This window comes from Mus caroli, chromosome 9, assembly GCF_900094665.2.
Source record: "Mus caroli chromosome 9, CAROLI_EIJ_v1.1, whole genome shotgun sequence".
Taxonomy (NCBI): Eukaryota; Metazoa; Chordata; class Mammalia; order Rodentia; family Muridae; genus Mus; species Mus caroli.
In genome coordinates this window covers 103,962,752-103,983,357 of record NC_034578.1, presented here as the reverse complement: position 1 = coordinate 103,983,357, position 20,606 = coordinate 103,962,752, and the positions used below count along the sequence as shown (strand labels likewise).

General features: G+C 42.4%; 1 protein-coding gene across 4 annotated transcripts in view; it reads left to right on the top strand.

The window, feature by feature from the left end:
* The window catches only part of Arih2 (ariadne RBR E3 ubiquitin protein ligase 2), a 51,240-nt gene that overhangs the window by 13,853 nt on the left and 16,781 nt on the right, over nt 1-20,606 (top strand). For 3 of the 4 annotated variants that reach the window (XR_003837563.1, XM_021171368.2, XM_021171367.2), the window contains exon 4: nt 18,659-18,726. Coding sequence is in view for 3 of the 4 variants with exons in the window: in XM_021171368.2 (XP_021027027.1) it covers nt 18,659-18,726 (68 nt within the window). In the remaining variant the exon portion in view is untranslated. Of the gene's footprint in view, nt 1-8,748; nt 8,795-18,658; nt 18,727-20,606 lie in introns of all 4 variants that reach the window. The other variant, XM_021171369.2, reaches the window with a different exon arrangement.

Below are 20,606 nucleotides of genomic sequence, written 5' to 3'. Positions count from 1 at the left end.
CACTCTGTAGACCAGGCTGGCCTCGAACTCAGAAATCCGCCTGCCTCTGCCTCCCGAGTGCTGGGATTAAAGGCGTGCGCCACCACGCCCGGCTGTGCTTTGCTTTCTTATCACACATATTTCAAACGTTTCTGTGCAAATTTTAACTTTGTCCTTATAGTTACTGTAAATTCCCATGAAGCATACTATCTTGTTCTTGAACCATAGTTTACTTCAAATTTCCCCACTGGACATTTGCGTGAGTACTTGTGTTTTAAGAGACTGTATTGCTTTGAGCATCTTTATGGATATAGTCTTATGTCTCTGAAGCTTTTCCATGGCCTGGATGATTGTCATATGATTGGGTTCTTTTTGCCATTTAATATAATGTGACCCTAGTCAAGTCCCTCAGTTGCTAAGCTTCAGTTTGTAATAACTCACTCACACATTAACTGTGGTTATGGCATAAAGTGCTGGCACATAAGTATTCTAATGAACACTGTTTCATCATCAGAGCCGTGAGAAGGGAGCAGTGGACATGCTTGCATTCATTCTGGCAGCTGGGCTGAGGTGGCATTCTCAGGAAGCTTGGGGTTGTATAGTGGGATCTCACTGAGGAAATTTCCTGGTGTGCATATGGTATTAGGTTGTCTACTTTGCTTTCTTTTACTCTGACCTAGAACCGGTCCTACCTTCTCCAGCTCATTAAAAACAAGTGCATTTTCAGTGGGGCCAGGAAAGACAGAAGGAAAGACAGAAGGAAGGGTGGTTGGTTCCTCAGTCTGCCCTGTACTGTTTGATCTGCTTTGTCAACACCATTAACTACCTACCTTGTTACCAAAGACACTACTTGATCTTCTTCTGGCTTTTGTTATGTCTCTTTGTTTTCCTCCTTTGCCCCTGTCTCTATTAATCTAAGAAAAACTTGAGAGACTTGAGTTTTCCACCCAAAAGGAGGAAGAAATCAGAAAAATTGAACAAAGTGCAGATTGAAAAAGCAAAAAACTTCTGCCACACCTGCTGGGAGTGGTGGCTCAGGCCTTTAATCCCAGCACTTGGGAGGCAGAGGCAGGCCGATTTCTGAGTTCGAGGTCAGCCTGGTCTACAGAGTGAGTTCCAGGACATCCAGAGCTACACAGAGAAACCCTGTCTCAGGAAAAAAAAAAAAAAAACAAAATACTTCTGCCACTTCTGAACCATGTCTCCTGAGTGCTATTACCTTAAACTGCACGGAAACATGGAATCTGTTTCTTTTCTTTGGGAGTATCATAAATCTTTATAAACACACATTTTTATAGTGATAACCCTGAGTTTTCCAGCCTCAGTAGAGAAATACAAATGGGATAAGAATTTGTTTGGAAATAGAACAAAGCTGACTAGGAAGAAAATGTCTCTATCAAGAAGCATTCGCTAGCAATTTCTCTATTCCTTTATCTTCTCTTCCTTGCCTCTACCTTTTTTTTTAAATCTATTTTATTTATTTATTTAGTATGCATGGGACAGGCATGGTGCTCATGGACGTCAGTGGACAACGTTCAGGAGTCAGTTCTCTCCTTATGAACTCACATCATCAGACTTGGCAGCCAGGGCCTTTACCAGTAGAACTATCTTGTCAGCCTTTTTTTTTTTTTTTGAGATTAGGTCTCATGTAGTTCAAGTGGCCTCAAACTTGCTGTGCATCTGACAGTCTTGAATTTCTGCTCCCTCTGCTCCCTACTTGCAAGAGTTGCAATTACCCCACTTCCCTCCTCTCCACACCCTCTCCCGCTCACTCTCCCTCTTTTTTCTAGCTGTGAGTTCAAATTCAAGACAGTCCTACCATGGCTTCCTAAGTTCTAGGATTATAGGCATGGGTCTCCACATCTGACTTCTGGGTGTGTGCATGGAGGCCAGGGGTTGATACTGGGTATCTTTCTACTATTGCTCTTTAGTGTTGTTGGTTGGTTTGTTTGTTTGTTTGTTTCGAGACAGGGTTTCTCTGTGTGGCCCTGGCTGTCCTGGAACTCACTTTGTAGACCAGGCTGGCCTGGAACTCAGAAATCTGCCTGCGTCTACCTCCCGAGTGCTGGGATTAAAGGCGTGCGCCACCACCACCCAGCTCTCTTTACTGTTTTGAGACAGCATCTCACTATGTCTCTATCTTAGGGTTTCTGTTACTATGATGAAATGCCATGATCAAAATGCAAGTTGAGAATGAAAGGGTTATTTGGCTTATGTTTCCACATTGCAGTACATCATTGAAGGAAGCCAGGAAAGGAGCCTGATCAGACAGGCAGAAATCTGAAGGCAGGAGCTGATCCTGAGGCATGAGGGGGCCCTGCTTACTGGCTTGCTCCACCTACTTTCTTAGAGAAGGACTTATCAGCCCAGGGATGGTACCACCCACAATGGGCTGGGCCCTCCCCCATCAGTCACAAATTAACAAAATGCCTTATAGCCCTATTTTAGGGAGACATTTTCTTAATTGAGGTTTCCTCCTTTTTAAAGGAGACTTTAGCTTGGGTCAAGTTGACATAAACTATCCAGCACAGTCTCACTATGTAGCTAGTCCTAGCTGACCTAGAATTCACTATGTAGATCATGGCCTTAAACTGCCTGCCTGTGTCTCCCAATTCACCTTAGTTTTTGTGCTCTCTGTTACCACTGGACTGGTGAGCAAGCACTCAGGATCTGCTTGCTTGTCTCTTAACCACTCTGTCCTGCAGTACTGGGGTTACAAATAATGTGCCCCTATTCCTGTTGTTCAAAGGGTGCTGAGGATCTGAGTTCATGTGAGCCATCTTCCCCAGTCCCTTCTCTATGTCCCTTCCTTCTTCTCCCTCCCCACACTGTTTGAACTTAGGTCCTCTGGAAGAACAGCCAGTGTTGTTAACCACTAAAGCCATCTCTCAAGCACTGAGATCTAGTTTTGTTTTGTTTTGTTTTGTTTTTGAGACAGTTTCGCCTCGAGCTCAGAGATCTGTCTGCCTCTGCCTTCCAAGTGCTGGAATTAAAGCACTGCTGAGCATGAGTTCAGTCCAGCAATGAGATCCAGTTTTTCTTTACACTTAAATCTCTAATAAAAATGCCGGGAGGCAGAGGCAGGCGGATTTCTGAGTTGGAGGCCAGCCTGGTCTACAAAGTGAGTTCCAGGACAGCCAGGGCTACACAGAGAAACCCTGTCTCGAAAAACCAACCAACCAACCAACCAACCAACCAAATAAATAAATAAAGCCTTTAATCTCAAGACTCCTGAAGCAGAGCAGTTGGATCTGTGAGTCCCAGGACAGCCAAAGTTACATAGTGAGACTTTCAAACAAACTTGAGATGCAAATCTAGTCCTGACCTAAAAATAAATAAATAAATAAATAAATAAATAAATAAATAAATAAATAAATACATAAGCTTGCTTGACTATTTTATGTTCTAAGACTGGGGTTGATAAGTGCATAAATTGCAAACTTGAACCTGATGTGGTGGTACATGTTTTTAATCCCACTCAACACTAGGAAGGCAGAGGGAGGCAGGTCTCTGTGATTGAGGCCAGCATGGTCCACAGAGTGAGTTCAGTACATCGAGGACTAGGTAGAAAAAAAAAGAAAGAAATGAGAACACTAAATGCTAGAAGTTGTACTTTTGTTTGTTCCTATTTGTAAACAGAAAATATAGTTGTCAAAGGTTTGTTTTCCATAAAGCCAGTTGGTATGGTAAGCAGAGATGATGTAACACACTGTGGTTCCAGCCATACATACTAGAATTAGTTTGGACAGTAGGAACTTAAAACTTCACCCAGCCATAATTGATTAGAATCTTCAGGAGGAGGAGGCTCAGTCCTTTATGTTACAGTCGATGATTCAAGTTCCTGAAGTGAGACAGGAGTACTTGCATGCATTGAAAGCTAAATATGGTGTTGGCAGCATTTGGAATGAACTGATTTTGTAGTCAGTGTGGGAGTTTGCTGTGAACTGCACAATTATGCTTATAAGTTGTTAGACTTCCTGTAATCCTTTATTACTTGTTTGTGTGTACATACATGACATGGGTATTGAGGTTGGAACGACATCTTTCGTTCTGTTTTGTGAGGCCTGGGGATTAAATTCAGGAAGAAAGCACCCTTCAGCCACTGAACCATCTTGCTGGCTCCTTTTGTGATTTTTTTTTTTTTTTTTTTGGATGTCTAAATGTAACTTCCTATACTTTGTTAGGATACAATTAAGTTCTTACGCCCTTTTTAATAGTAACAGGAAAGATGATAAATGATACCTATAGTCATAATAACTGTGTTTCAAACGTTTTGAAATTAGGGCCTGGAAAAAGTTCAGCAGTTAAGAACTCCCTGGTATGGCTCTATCAGAGCACCTAGTTTCAGAGCCTTACCTAGTTCAGCTTTCAGTGTCCTCATTGGACAGCTAGCATTACCTGTAGCTAAGGTCCAAGGGACCCATGGAAACCTGCATGCATATGTACATACCATATACACATAATTGAAAATGAGGCTCTTCAAAGTGATCCTCTTCTGTTTTCTAAACACTGAGGTTATAGACACATGCCATCTAGCCTCCAAATCTTTCCTATAACTGTTGATACAGTGTGAGGAGGAAGATACTCAGTTGGGAGAATGTTTGCCTTAGTGTGCACAAAGCTCTGGGTTCAGTCCCTCTCGCATCACATAAAACCAGAGGTTGTGGCACAAGGTTGTGCCACATTTGGGAATATTGGCAAAATCCAATAGAAACTTTTAAAAAATATTTTTTCCTGCCTGCATGTTAAGTCTATGTATCATGTATCAGGTGTCCACAGATGCCAGAAGGCTTTGGATCCTCTGACATTGAAGTTAGAGGTGTTGTGAACTATCCAATGGGGGTGCTGGCAAAGCTGGGTCTTCTGGAAGAGTAGCTAGAGTTTTAACTGCTGATCCACCTCTCCAACCCCCAGTAGAAACTTCTTTAAAGATAGGAGCAAGGTGACATTCCATTAAATGAAGAACTTGGCAAACAAGATATGGCAAAGGAATCTTATGGAACAATTTATCAGGAGGACAGAGAGCAGTTAGACTTTTCGTGTAAAACAGAAAAACTGGGGCTGGTGAGATGGCTCAGTGGGTAAGAGCACCCGACTGCTCTTCCGAAGGTTCTGAGTTCAAATCCCAGCAACCACATGGTGGCTCACAACCATCCGTAACGAGACTTGGCGTCCTCTTCTGGAGTGTCTGAAGACAGCTACAGTGTACTTACATATAATAAATAAATAAATCTTAAAAAAAAAAGAAAAAGAAAAAAGAAAAACTGTACACAATCCAGGTGGCCATGGTGGTCCACATCTGTCATCACAGCATTTGGTAGGCTGTGTTTGTTTGAGTGAAAATGGCTCCCATAGGCTAATAGGGAGTTGCCGAATTATTTGAAAGGGTTGGGACATGTTGGAGTAGATCTCGCTTTTTTGAAAGAAGTGACACGGGACGAGGGGAGCTTTGAGGTTTTAGAAACTCAAGCCAGGCTCCTGAGTGGCTCACTCTTTTCTTCCTGCTGCCTTCGGATCCAGATAATGACTCCTGCAGCATCATCTCTGCCTGCCTGCTGTCATGATGACAATGAAGTATATCTCTTTAACTGTAAGCCAGCCCCAATTAAATACTTATCCTTTATAAGTGTTGCCATGATCATGGTGTCTCTTCTCAGCAATAAACCCTAAGACAGAAGTTGGTACCAAGGGTACTGCTGTTATGGGCCTGACCATGTTCTGCCTAGATGAACATGGAACACTGTAGGGCTTTGGACTAGGAAATCTATTAGAAAATTTAAACTGGGATTAATGGGTCATACTAGTAGGAGCATGGAAGACAGTGGTGCTGAGGGGGGTTGAACTATCGGGGCCTGGCTCAAAAGGTTTCAGAAGAGAAAAATATTAGTGTGTGGTCTAGAGACTGTTCTTGTGATAGATACCTGGTAGAGAAAGCAGGAAATCCATGCTACTTGAGTTAAGACATCTCAGAGATGAGCCACATGGCAGAGTGGGTGGGGCTTTAGAGGCAGAATAAGGAAGCTCAAAGTATCCTCCTTAGGTTTTGACCAGCATTTGAAAGGGAAAAAAAGAAAGTAATAAAAGGGAGCAGATTCAGGTTGGTAGTGACTGCCTAAGTACGCGGTTTTCCATAGACACTTCCTGAATGACTTTTGTGGCTTTTTTTTTTTTTAGGCAGAATGGCTTATAACACAGGCTACACTCTAAACTTATGCAACCAAGGGTATCAGTGAATTTCTTATCCTTCTGCCTCTACTTCCTGAGAGCTAGGATTACAGGCCTGTGTGGTACCTCCCGAACCTGGTGTTCTGTTCCTGAAAATAGAGCCCAAGGTTTCTCGCAAGCACTCTAGCAACTGAGCTACATTTTTAGCCCCGTGCAGTTGTTTCAGCGTTAAACAGGAGCTAGAAGAGAAGGGGATGGAATTAGTTTGGGTTCTACCTTAACAAAATTTAGAGGACTTTGCTTTAATTGCCGCCCCCCCTTAAAGAATAGTGAGAAAGAAGGCTTAAATAAGTCTTCCTATTTCTGCTTCATGATCTATTCAAAAATTTTTCATATACTATATATTTTGATCATATTCTTTTCCATATTTCTGCTGCAGTGGTAAATCCACTGCACGTACTTCTGAGTAACCTACTCTATTGAAAATTTAAAGTGGCTTTTCTTGACTCCAACCATTGTGACTTATTGTCCTCATTGACTTTTGCCTTTCCAAATCTCTGAGGTTCTCAGTTCTCCATCTCTCTTAGATAGGATTACTACTGTTGTGATGAACACCATGACCAATAAGCAAGTAGACGAGGAAAGGGTTTATTTGGTTTATGCTTATAGCTTTGTTCATCATCAAAAGAAGCCAGGACAGGAACTGAAACAGGGCAGGAACCTGGAGGCCAGAGCTGATGCAGAGGCCATGGAGGGGTGCTGCTTACTGGATTGCTTCCCCTGGCTTGCTCAACCTGCTTTCTTATGGAACTCAGGTCCACCAGCCCAAGGGTGACCCCACCCACAATGGGCTAAGCCTTTCCTATCAGTCATTAATTAAGAAAATGCCTTACAGCCAGATCTTATGGAGCCATTTTCTTGATTAAGATTCCCTACTTTCAGATAACTCTAGTTTTTATGTCAAGTTGACATAAAACCAGTACTAGGAAGGCCCTGGGGCCTCCTTGCATTCAGTCAGCTCTGAGTTTACAGTTACTGGAGAGTTAACCACACACTGGTGGGTGGTAATAGCATGTGGCCAGTGCTGGCTCTTGCTGTGGGTGCTAAGGCATGGTGGGGGGGGGCATTATTTAAAGAGCTTTCAGTCAGTTTCTTACTGTTTATGAAGTTAACTGTAACAGAAAAAGGTTCTATGATTTGAGCCTAGCAAAGGGTACTGCTAAGGCAGTCTGTCCTCAGTACAGGTTGTTGAAAGTTGTGACTCATTAGAATAACTTTTGGGTTATCCTCTCTCTGGAGAAGGTACCAAAGGAATGGTGTATCTAGTTAGTATTAGGTATGCTACCTTGTTGATAGAGGTTAATAAGCATTGAACTCATTTTTAGATAAAATGGGTTGTGGTTATAAGAACAGGCTCATGTTTTTAGTCCTACTGTGGTCTGACATCTACAATTCTTTTTACTGGACATGACCTTCATTTGCTGAAATGGCAGATATTGTATATGCCATTCCTCAGAAATCTTTTCGAACATTAGAAAGAGCTGCAGCGTGCCTTTTGTACTAAGTGCTGCCCAGGAACTTTAGTTTCATTATTTTCCTCACTTTTGTAAATGTTATAGATTGTTCGTAATTTTAAAAAAAACACCCTCAGTTAGTAGAGCTTGCCCACACACACACACATGCACACACACACACACCTCAGTTTGATTCCCAGGATCACAGAAGCCAGGAATGGCGATACATACCTGTAATCTCATCACTTGGGAGCCTGAGGCAGCAGGGTCAGGAGTTCAAAGGCCCTCCTTGGCTATAGAGCAAGAGGCCAGCCTGGGCTACATGAGACCCTGTCTAAACAAACAAACAAACATCTCATGGTAAAAGAATAGTAATTTTACTTTTTTTTCTTATATTTTTCATAAATCTTTTTTGAGTGAAATCTTTGGAGTTTTGTAGATTGGTTGGGTTTTTGTTTTGAATGAACAGAGACCACAGTTGTCAGGAATGAGTTAGGTTAGGCCAATTAGCAATCTTCAAATTTGTGTGTGCTTCCAGATTTTGAAAGCATGTTTTATGTGGATGCTCCAATTAATTAAAGGTCCCCCCCCCCTAGCTTTGTAAAGAAAAGTGAATAGGAGCAGAGTTAGCAGCCTAAGAGCTGACTCTCAGAGTCTGAGACTGTGTAGTGTGAAGTATAGGGGAACTCAAGTCCTGACTCACCCTCAGTCAGTTCGACACCTCTATCACCACTGACTGTCACCACTTTGCTGATTCCGCCCAATTCCTCCATCTCTGCAGTAGCCTTGCTTCTTCTCTTACCCTTTATTTCCTCATCTCGCTACTTTTCTGCTCGCATGAGAGCCACATCATTCATCTTGATCCTTTTTAGTTTTCCTTTTCTACCCTGGGCCCAGAAGCTGGCTCACCTTTTCTTCATCTGGTCTGTTTAGTAAGTGACTATTATTTTGTTTATAAATATGATTGGACCACAAAGTGGTTTAACTGGATAAGGCATGAAGACCTACTGGTGTAGCCTTAAAAGATTTCAGGCAGTTGGCAAGTAAGAATTCTAAATAAAAATTGAAACTACCACCTGTATTTTTTCAGGCCGTTGATGCTCACTGCCATCGGCTGCATCCTCCCTATGGCACTGGTAAGTGTGGGAAGGGCTGTGACAGTTATGGTGGGCTGCTGGCTTGATCTTTTCTGGGGGAAGTTTTTTAATTGCAAGTTTTGTTAACTACTTGTTTTTGAGGATAGACAGTTTGAACAACTGTAGGTAACTGAAAGGAAGAAGCAGGTGATCATGGTCATGGATTTTCTTGAAGTGTTATCTGGAGTAGACATTAATCAGTGTGTGCCTTGATTCCTGCATACAACTAGTGTGTTCTATACATTAATGCTTTGGACACTAAACATCCTATCCAAGTGTTCTAGGATGTCAGGTAATACTTCATAATTTACAGAAATTCCTTTAGGAATTTGTTCCAAAGATACACACTTGGCTCTTAACAAGAGAGGTCCTAAATGTCGATTGTGCTTTGTGTTTCCTTAAGGAGCAGGATTTATCTTCCGTGGTATTTTTAGATCTCTGTAGGCAAGAGATGCAAATGTTTACTCAAGTAATTAAAATTTTAATAATGGCTTGCTTGCATTCGTGAGGAGGCTGCAATTGGTGGGAACTTGGGAAGAAATTTGTGGTGTTATTTGCTAACAGCCTTGAGGTAAACTTGAACTTGGAACCTGTGGTTGAAAAATAATTTTACTAACATATTCTCTCTTTTTGAGAACCTAGTGGTGCCAGCACTCAGGAGGCAGGTCTCTGTGAGTTCGAGACCAGCCTGGTCTACAGAGTGAGTTCTAGGACAGCCAGGGCCACACAGAGAAACCCTGTATTGAGTCCCCCAACCCCACACACAAAGAATCTAGTGGTGAAAAGACACAGTGAATAAAATTGAAAACTAGAATGGGCAGTGGGTCACAGAGTTGTTTGTATGCCCAGAACCAAATTGCTATTGAATCTGCCTTATCTATCAGACAAATGTCACTGTCGTGGTTACTGTTCTGTGGCTTTGAAGGGACCTCGTGATCATGGCACCTCTTACAAAAGAAAACATTTGACTGGGACTTAGAGTTTCAGAAGTTTAGAAGGTTTTCATCGTGGCAAGAAACATGTTGGCACACAGGCAGACACAGGGCTGGAGAATTAGCTGAGAGTTGTATCTTCGTTGGAAGAGAGAGAGACTGCTTGGAATGGGCTATGTGAAAACTCACGGCCCACCCTCTGTGACACACTTTCTCCAACAAGGCCACACCTCCTAATCCTTTCAAATTGTGATACTTCCTGGGGACAAGAGTATTCAACTCTGAGATATGATGGGGTCATTCTTATTCAAACCACTATAGTTACCAAGATAGTTTCCATCCCGAGCTGGCTGTTTGACTTCATTTTGATTATCTCTAAAATTCTTAGCTTATGAGGGAATATGTCTCTAGAGCAGCAGTTCTTAACCTGTGGGTCGTGAAAGGTTTAGCAAACCTCTATCTCCAAAAATAATTTTCATTATGATTCATAACTGCAGCAAAATTACAGTTATGAAGTAGCAATGAAAATAATTTTGTGGTTAGGGATCATCATAGCATGCAGAACTGTATTAAAGGATCGCAGCATTAGGAAGGTTGAAAACTCCTGTTCTAGAACAGCTTATGAAGTGGTGAGGCTATAGGCTTTTGTGCTGTTAGCCTTGTTTGGAACCACTTGCTGATTGATAATACAAGCTGAAGTATTTGTGTAGATGTCATTCCGTCTCAGTGAGGAAATCTTAACAATACCTAAATCCTGAATTTCCCTGTGGTCTCTGCTCTTCGTCCAGCACCTTGCTTTTGAAGTATTAATAAAATTGAGTGGCACAGTCACTAATTCTTTAAAACCAGAAAGGAACATTTGACTCCTATACTGCTGTCTACTTCTGTAGATCTCTCTGTGACACGGTGTCACTAAGTGGTGATTGCTGAGCATGTTTTGAAAGTCTGTGGTAGAGAGATAACTTTTCAATTTCCTTTACAAACACAGACTATAAAGGACGTTGTTAGATGTTTGTCTGTCACCTTTGGGAAGTACTGGTGATCAGAAACAGTCATTTGACACGTGTAAAGTAAATGTTTTTTGAAATAAAGATCTGGAGATGCTGTATTGGATTGAGGCCTATAGGCAGTACAGAATATTATGTAGGGTAAATGACATCAAGAAGTGTCCTTCAAGTTGGAAGGAAAGGTTCCCATCAGCATCTGGTCCATCTTGTTATAGGTATTGAGGGCTCAGGGAAAAGGGGGAGAAAGGCAGAAAGATGGACTGTACTTGATTTCTGCTCTAATCCCATTTTTATTCTATGAAATGCTCTTCAAGCCACCATGAAAATTAAGGGTAGGCCTACCCCACCCCCTTTTTTCTTGTTTGTAGTGTGTTCGTATGCCTGCATGTTTACAGTGTGTACAGGCAGATATGGGGTGTGTGTGTGTGTGTGTGTGAGCATTACTGTGGAGACTAGAGGTCCCAGAATTCTTCCCAGTGACTCTCTACCTTATATGGAGTTAGGGTCTTTGAGTCCAGAGTTTGCTAGTCAGTGTGCCCTAGGGGTCCCGTGTCTGGGCCTCTTGAGCATGCTGGTAGTACAGGCAAGCTGCCAAGCCTGTTCCTCACTTAAAGGGCGCTGGGGATCCAAACTCTGGTCATCATACTTGCTTGCCAAGCCCTTTACCCACTGGACACTGCGCAGCTGCCCACTTGTCACTCTCCAGGGAAGTGCCAGTGTTGGCTTGCTTCCCCTTCCCTGCCTTTGCAGTCACCGTTTTTCCTTAGCTCCAAGTCAGATGGCATGGCTTTGGCATGTGTGTGTGTGTTCACACTGAGTGAGATGGCATGACTTTGGCGTGTGTGTGTGTTCAAACTGAGTGTGGTTTAGGCACACATATGATAGGTCACAGACAGGCCACTAAGCAAACTAACCTGAGAGACATTCCTTGTCCACATCGAGTGACTTTGAGGACATGGCAAGTTGATAGCAAAACATTCAGTGGAACTTCTTAGGCTTGGTCAGGTAAACTGCCGTAGGGCTAGTGAAAATTACATGACCGTCTAGAATTTATAATATATAATCAGCTAGCCTTTGTTTAAAACTGTTAAAATTACAGCTAGGATGGTGGCACACACCTACATCCCAGCACTCATGAAGTAGAGGCAGAAGAATCGGTTTATATTCAAAGTCTCAGGGTAGGTAGAATGACATAACAAGACCCTGTGTCAAAAGCAAACAGGGGCAGGAGAGTTGACTCAGTTGTTAAGAGCCCTGGAAGCCCTTCTTGATTCTAGATTCAGTTCCCAGTTCCCACATGGCAGCTCACAACCCTCTGTAACTCCAATTCTAGGTCTGATGCTTTCTTCTGGCCTCCTTGGTCATCAGTCATACAAGTCTGTGCAGACACACATGAAAGCAATGCATCCAGGACCAGAACACCATAAAATTAAATTAAAAAGAAAATAGCACCGGCAAGATTACCCATTGTGTAAAGACACTTTGCTGCATAAGCCTGGCCATGACCCAAATTTGATCCCTGGAACTGACCTAAAAGTTTAGAGGGGCATGGTGGCGCACACCTTTAATCTCACCCAGCACTTGGGAGGCAGAGGCAGGCGGATTTCTGAGTTCAAGGACAGCCTCGTCTACAAAGTGAGTTCCAGGACAGCCAGGGCTACACAGAGAAACCCTGTCTCGAAAAAAAAAAAAAAACGGAAGGAAAAAAAAAAAAAAAAGCCAACCTGGTCTACATAGTGAATTCCAGGATAGCCAAGGCTATATAAGTGAGACCTGTCTTTAAAAAAAAAAAAAAAAAGAGATGGGTGGATAACAGTCAACTTCACAGGTTGTCCTCTGACCTCCACACAGGTACCATGTCACATGCATCACTCCCAATAAGGGCACTGCAGTTAGAACTCACTTTGTAAACCAGGTTGGTCTCCAACACACAGAGATTTTCCTGCTTCTGCCTCTAGTGTGGTGATGGGAGGCTTGCACTGCCATGCCCAGATAAACTTGTAGAAAAATAGAAATCAGTGCTTTAAACAAAGTCTTGGGCCGGAGAGATGGCTCCAGCGGTTAAGAGCACCGACCTCTTTTCCCGAGGTCCTGAGTTCAATTCCCAGCAACGACATGGTGGCTTACAACCATCTGTAATGGGGTCTGGTTGGCCTCCTCTGGTGTGTCTGAAGAGAGCAATGGTGGTATACGCATATGTATAAAATAAATAAATAAATCAGGAGGAGGAGGAAGAGGAGAAAAAAACAATAAAATCTTAAGGGAAAGTTTAAATTCTGATTATTTAAAGTAAAAATCCATGCCAGATGTGGCAGCGCATGTCTCTAATACCAATATCTGTCTCGATAAATAAATAAATAAATCAAAGCCAGGATGGGCTTGGTGGCAAGTAACAATTCCAGCACTCAGGAGGCAGGGCAGGATCATCTGGTTCCAAGGCCAGCCTAGTCTACGTAGATTTTGTCTCAAAAAAAAAAAAAAAAAAAAAAAGGTAAAATAAAGTAATAAAGTACATAAATATACTTTTCTTGTTAAGGTATAAAATACAAGTTCCTTTTTTTTTTTAATTTATTAGGTATTTTCTTCACTTACATTTCCAATGCTATCCCAAAAGTCCCCCATACCCTCCCCCTACCCACCCACTCCCACTTCTTGGCCCTGGCGTTCCCCTGTACTGAGGCATATAAATTTTGCAAGACCAAGGGCCTCGAAAGTTCCTTTTTTAATACTGTGGAGAAGTAAAATGTGTTTGTAATGGTAATTCTGCTTAGCTGTTACTGAGTAACAGCCAGGGAGGATGGGTGCCATAATTCTTTGGAATAGTGGACACTATAACAAAAATTAAAGCGTGAATATAGAAATACAAGAAAAAGGCAAAGGAGACTTGAATACTTCAGCAGTATTCAGAAGGGATCACATTTAAGGCTGTCCACTCGGCGTTGATCAGAACGCTGGCACAGTGTCCTCCTAAACAGCAGACCTATTTTATTGGTGAATCCACTTTGCTAGCTGTGTCTGAGTAGGACTGATAACTAGTCACTGTCTTTGGAGGAAGTTCTAACCTCTCCTTGTGTCCCTCCCTATGTGTGTGACAGTGCCTCTGATTTCATGTTCTGCAATGCATATTGCCACCTGCAGCTCCACATATCTTAATCATCACTGTGGTCATCTAAGCATCCAGTAAAGCACAGTAGATTTCTACTGCTTATTCAGTGTGACTATAACCATCTTCCTGCATAGGCTCGATACCATCCTTAAAGAGTCGGTAGTCACAGCCAGACATTACATTATTACATTAAACAACCAGCTGGGCCGCAGTGGCACCCACCTTTCATCCCAGCACTGGGGAGGCAGAGGGGAGGCCATCCTGGTCTGCATTGTGAGTTCCAAGACAGTAAGGGCTACACAGAGAAATCCCGTCTCTGAAAACGAACAAGGAAGCAAGTGGCTATGGTTATGTAGGCTGCTCTGTGGGGATGTCGAGTATGTTCTGAGCATCCCGACGAGCTCCTCTTGTCCCGTGTGGGATTAGGAGTTTGAGTGGCTTCTATAGTTCCAGAAGTTGCCTTCTAGAGTCTGTCTTCTAACTTATTTAAGGGGATTACATATGTCTCATCTTTGCCTGAACACTCTTTTAACATGATTAGCATTGTGCACGATGTGTGTGACCTGTGGAGATTGGAGGAAAACTTGGAAGAGTCAGCTCTGTCCTTCTACCCTGGTTTCCAGGGGTTGACCCCAGCTGTGGAAGCTTACATAGTGATGAGTCACTTTTACATCTATCTCATGGGCTCAATCAGGTTTTAACCTGATTTTTATTTTTGAGACATTTTCATGGAGCCCAGGCTGTGACCTTGTACTTGCTATATAGCCATGACTTTGAATTCTTCTGATCCTTCCACCTGCTAGCATTGTAGGTATGTGCTACAATGGTTAACTTTATTGAAACTTTTTTAAAAAATAGACTTTATATGAAGCCCTGGCTAGCTTGGTGCTCAAACTAGCCTCAAATTCAAAGAAATTCTCCTGCCTCAGTTAGCCTCCTGAGTACCACTTGGGACTACAGATGTGTGGTAGCAAGTTTAACTTTGCTTTCTAGAAACTTATATATAGGAATAAGTTCATACAGTTTTAAAATGTTTCATTACACATTTTGATTTAACCTAGTCACCACCACCACCACCCACCGCCAGCGTGTGTGTGTGTGTGTGTGTGTGTGTGTGTGTGTGTGTGTGTGTCAAACTAGCCTCAAATTCAAAGAAATTCTCCTGCCCTTGAACTCACAGAGATCCACCTGTTTCTGCCTTCCTGAGTGCTGAGATTAAAGGTATGTGCCACCCCACCCAGCTTTTTTTTGTTTCTTGAGACCAGGTTTCACTATGTAGACCAGACTAGCCTTGAACTCACAAAGATCTGCCTGCCTCTGCCCAGTACTGGGTTCAAGGCATGTACCACCATACCTTGCCACAAACCCAGCTTTAAAACATCCATCACCCTTGTGTCTGCAATCAATCCCCACATTTAGCCCCAAGCAACTACTATTGTCTGTAACAGTTTTGCCTTTTAGATATGTTATACAAATCGAATCATAAAACAGCCTTTTATTGCCTGATTCTTTCTCATGCTTTTTTAAAACATATTTATTTTATGTCAATAAATACACTGTAGCTGTCTTCAGACACACCAGAAGAGTGTGTTGGATCCCCATTACAGATGTTTGAGAGTCACCCATGTGGTTGCTGGGAATTGAACTCAGAACCTCTGGAAGAGCAATCAGTGCTCTTAACCATTGAGCAATCTCTCCAGCCCTGTCTTGTGATGCTTTTAAGGTTCATCTGTATTATATGCAATTAATGGGTTCTCTTTACTTCCAAATAATTATTTTCATAGTATAGATATACATTTTGTTTGTGTCTGTTCTATGGACAGTTAGGCTGTTTGTGAATTCTGGATGTTATAAACTATGTTGCTGTTAATTATCCATGCCCTGGATTTAATGTGGACATTGCTTTCATTTTTTTCTTGTGTAGATGTAGATACTTAGGGGCAGGATTGCTGTGCTATATGGTAAATATATGTTTAACATTTTAAGAAATTACCAAACTTGCCAGGTGTGGTGGCCCACGCCTTTAGCCTCAGCACTTTGAAGGCAGAAGCAGGTGAATCTCTTGAGTTCAAGGCCAGCCTGGTCTACAGAGCAGGTGTCAGAACTACACAGAAACTGTGTCTTGGAGTTAGGGCAGCAGGGGTCAGGGTAGAGAGTGAGGGTGAAAAGATGGAAAGGAGGGAGGGAGGGAAGGAAGGGAGGAAGGGAGGGCGCAAGCCAAACTGTCCCTAGGTGGCTGTTCTGCTTTGCATTCTATAACAGCTCTAGTTTCTCTGCATCACTAGGTGTTTCTAGTACTGTTTTAGATTCCCTAAGTATTTTCTGCTTTATTATTTTATGTGGGAATAATACATAGAATGTTTCTTCTTTTCTGATCTCCATCTCTGTTTCTTTGTCTTGCAATTATTGTGATGTCTTGGGTCTGCAGCATGATGTTAAATTAAATGGGAGTGCCGCCCTGCTACTTCCATAATATTGAATGTAATACCAAATCGGGTACTGTGCTTTTATTCCCTGATTGGGTGACGTTTTTATTTCTGTTTTAGTTTAAGGATAATTGTTATTCAGTAGTAACTGACATTTCCTCTCATTCCTAAGTGGTTATTGGATACATAGTAAGTGCTAAATTCCTAGTTTAGGGTTGATGGAAATCAGGTGTGGTGGAGCATGCTTGGAATCCTCGAACTTAGGAGGTAAAAGCTGGAGAACAGAGTTCCTCAGCACAACCCCAGCTACTAGGAATTAGACCAGCCTGGACTGCATGAGGCTTGATGTCAGAGCAGCAGAGCAACTCTTAGGAGGCAGAGGCAAGCCAAAGCTTTGAGTTCCTGGCCACTCTCAACAAGACAATACCACAAAAGCAAAAGCAGGACACCATAGCATAGGCCTTTTATCCTAGCAGAGGCAGGTAGAGCCAGCCTTAACCCAGGTTCAAGGCCAGCCAGGGTTACATAGTAAGAACTTCCCTCAAAAACAAACAAACACACACACACACACACACACACACACACACGTAGTTTTAATGCTGAGTAGGGTGGCACATAACCTGTAACCCAGCACTCAGGAAATAGATGCTGGAGGGTCAGGAGTTCAGGCTAGACATGGCTACCTTGTGAATGTGAGGTATGGGTGCACATGTGTGTGTCTGTGTTTTTCTCATTTTCTTTACTTTTTTTTTTTAAAGACATGGTCTCATTATGTCGCCCCCACTGTCCTAGAATATGTAGAGCAGGTTTGCCCAGCATGCACAGACCCATCATTGTCTGCCTGCTGGCTGCTAGGGATACAAACTGTATGGAGCTACACCTGGCAAGAGTTCCTCAGGGCTCAGCTGAAGATAGAGTGTGCATGTCCTACTGGCTCTTGGGAGCTGTACATGTATTAAGTGTATTTTCTTTTTTTAAAGATTTTTTTTTAATGTGTGTGTGTGTGTGTGTGTGTGTGCATGTTTTTGCTTGTGTGTATGTATATGCATGATGTGTATGCTGGTTCCCCTAAGAGGTCAGAAGAGAGTGTCAAAAATCCCCTGGAACTAGGATTACAGGTGCTTGTATGCCACCATGTAGGTGATAGGAATAGAACCCATGGCCTCTGTCAGGACAAGTGCTCTGACAGTTTGAGTGTCTCCAGCTCCTGGGAGAAGTGACTGTTAAAAGGTGTGGAGTATTAATTTGGAGTATTAGTGGTATGAACACTAGTTGATTCATGTGAAAACTCACCTGTTTAGCTGAGGCTGATTTTCATGTTCTTAGGGTTTCTTTTGATGTGAAAAGACACCATGACAAAGGAAACTATAATTAAGGAAAACATTTAATGGGGCTGGCTTACAATTTCAGAGGTTTCATTTTCATGATTTTGAGAAACATGGTGGTAAACATTGTGGCATCCAGGCAGACACGACACTGGGGGAGAAGCTGAAAGTCCTTTTTGGTTTTGTTTTGTTTTGTTTTTCGAGACAGGGTTTCTCTGTGTAGCCCTGGCTGTCCTGGAACTCACTCTGTAGACCAGGCTGACCTCAAACTCAGAAATCTGCCTGCCTCTGCAGATAAGTGTGGCGGAAGATCCTTTAATCTCAGCCTTCAGGAGGCAGATGCAGGCAGTCGCTGAGTTTGAGGCCAACCTGGTCCACAGAGCAAGTTTCAGGACAACCAAGTCTAGAGAAACTCTGTCTTGAAAAACAACAAACTGGCTTTAATTGTTAACTTATTTGAGGTAGGGTCTCACTGTATCTCTGGCTGGCCTGGCACCACCTGCCCCTATCTCCTGAAATTAAAGGCATTTGGCTTTATGCATGCAGATGGCTCAGGGTCTCACTGTACCCCTGGCTGGCCTGAAACTTACTTTTTAGACTCGGTCTTGAACTCAGAAGAGGTTTGCCTGCTGAGATTAAAATTATATGCTACCACATCTGACCTTAAATTCACTTTGTTGTTCACAGAATATAAATCAGATGCAGATGTGCTGCAAGCCCTCACTAGAAGCACTCTGTGGGTGTGGCCTTGTAGAGCAGCATTGAGAACCCAGTTGGGAAGCTCTCTTGCTTATGTTGGATATCACATTTTTAATTACTATAGAAAGGATGGTTTTACTTTAGTTTCCAGTAAGAGTTTGTAATGTTTAGTAGAAACATTAATGAAAACAAAGATGAACAAGAGATGTATAAAGTAACTATAATATAAGAAATTTAACTTAAAAGACAAAAACATAAACTAAAGAAAAGAATGTGAACCTAGCATAGTGGTAAATGTATTCATTTCTCAAACGATAAAACACTGAGGGACTACAGTTAAAATTTGTTGTTTATTGTTGTTTCTTACAGGTATCTCATTCAGTTGCAAAACTTATATTAGTTAATTTCCACTGGCAAGTCTCAGAGATTCTGGACAGGTAAGATATTCAGGGGGAAAGAGATGAAATTGCCCTTAGCATCCTTCTCTGCCCATCCACTGTGATTTTACTCAGCATGGGGGTGTCACCACCCACAATGGGCTGCCCCACACCCCCATCAATCACTGATTGAGAAAGTACACTCCAGGCTTGGCCTACAGCCTAATCATTTGGGTTTTTTGTTTTGTTTTTAAGATGTATTTTATGTGGCATCAGATCCCATTATATCTGTGTGGTTGCTGGGATTTGAACTCATGACCTCCGGAAGAGCAGTCGTCTCTCCAGCCTCCAAGATTTTTTTTTTCCCAGACAACCATTATATAGCTCTGGCTGTCATTGAATTCACTGTGTAGACCAGGCTGGCCTTGAACTCAAGGAGATGTGCCTGTCTCTACCTCTAAGCCCTGGGATCAAAAATATTATATTACCACACCAGGCCTATAACCTGATCTGAGGGAAGCATTTTCTCAATTAAGGTTCCCCCTCTCAGGTGACTTCTGGCTTTTGTTAAATTAACATAAAAACAAAAAATTAACATAAAAACTAGCCAGCATGTAACTTGGACATAGGCAAGATGTTCAGTGGAAAGATGAGTCCATAGCATCCTTCAGTGTCTGCCCAGCCCACTATGATTGTTCCTGGCTTTGTGGCATGTGTTCTTTTTTTTTTTTTTTTTTTAAAATTTTTTTTTTTTTTTATTTTAAAGTACACTGTAGCTGTCTTCAGACACTCCAGAAGAGGGCACCAGATCTCGTTACAGATGGTTGTGAGCCACCATGTGGTTGCTGGGATTTGAACTCCTGACCTTCGGAAGAGCAGTCGGGTGCTCTTACCCACTGAGCCATCTCACCAGCCCCCGTGGCATGTGTTCTTAACGCACACACAATTGCTAAAACACTTGAACATATTTTATATCCTTTTCTTTGAGCATATTCTCATCTGTTCAGCATACTCTGCTATTTCAGTTTTAATACTGGAATAGTATTTTGTTACTATACAGGTGTCTTCATACTTTTTTTTTTAAACCTCCGTTGTTTGGCAGTAGATTTACATTAAGTCTTCTGTGTCTGTGTGTAATAGACCATTCCCCATAACACCTACCCCCCAGAAAGCTGGGAAATGGCTGGGTGTGATGGTGCGTGCCTATAACACTTGTGGTAGACTAAGCAAGTGCTCCCCCACCGAGCTGTATCCCTAGCCCCAATTTACCCTTTATTTTGAAATCCGATTTTGCTAAGTTGTCTACGTGCCCTAAGTCTCTCTGTAGCCCAGGCTGGCCTTTACCTTGTGATCTGCCTGCTGCTATGCCTGAAGTACCTGGGAATACAGATCTATGCTATGAGGCTTGGCTGGAGTGGATAATTCTTTGGGGATGTGATGCTACTATGTAAACTATAGGAAATCTGGCAGCTCCTCTGGGCTTTACCTACTACATGTCAGTAGCAGTGGCTTCCTCAAGTTTTTGACAGTTAAGAATGACAGAAGCGATGCCGGGCGTGGTGGCATACGCCTTTAATCCCAGCACTCGGGAGGCAGAGGCAGGCGGATTTCTGAGTTCGAGGCCAGCCTCGTCTACAAAGTGAGTTCCAGGACAGCCAGGGCTATACAGAGAAACCCTGTCTCAAAAAAAACAAAACAAAACAAAAAAAAACACACAAAAAAAAACCAACAAGAATGACAGAAGCGGGCTGGTGAGATGGCTCAGTGGGTAAGAGCACCCAACTGCTCTTCCGAAGGTCGGAAGTTCAAATCCCAGCAACCACATGGTGGCTCACAACCATCCATAATGAGATCTGATGCCCTCTTCTGGTGCATCTGAAGACAGATGTCTGAAGACAGCTACAGTGTACTTATATAAATAAATAAATAAATCTTAAAAA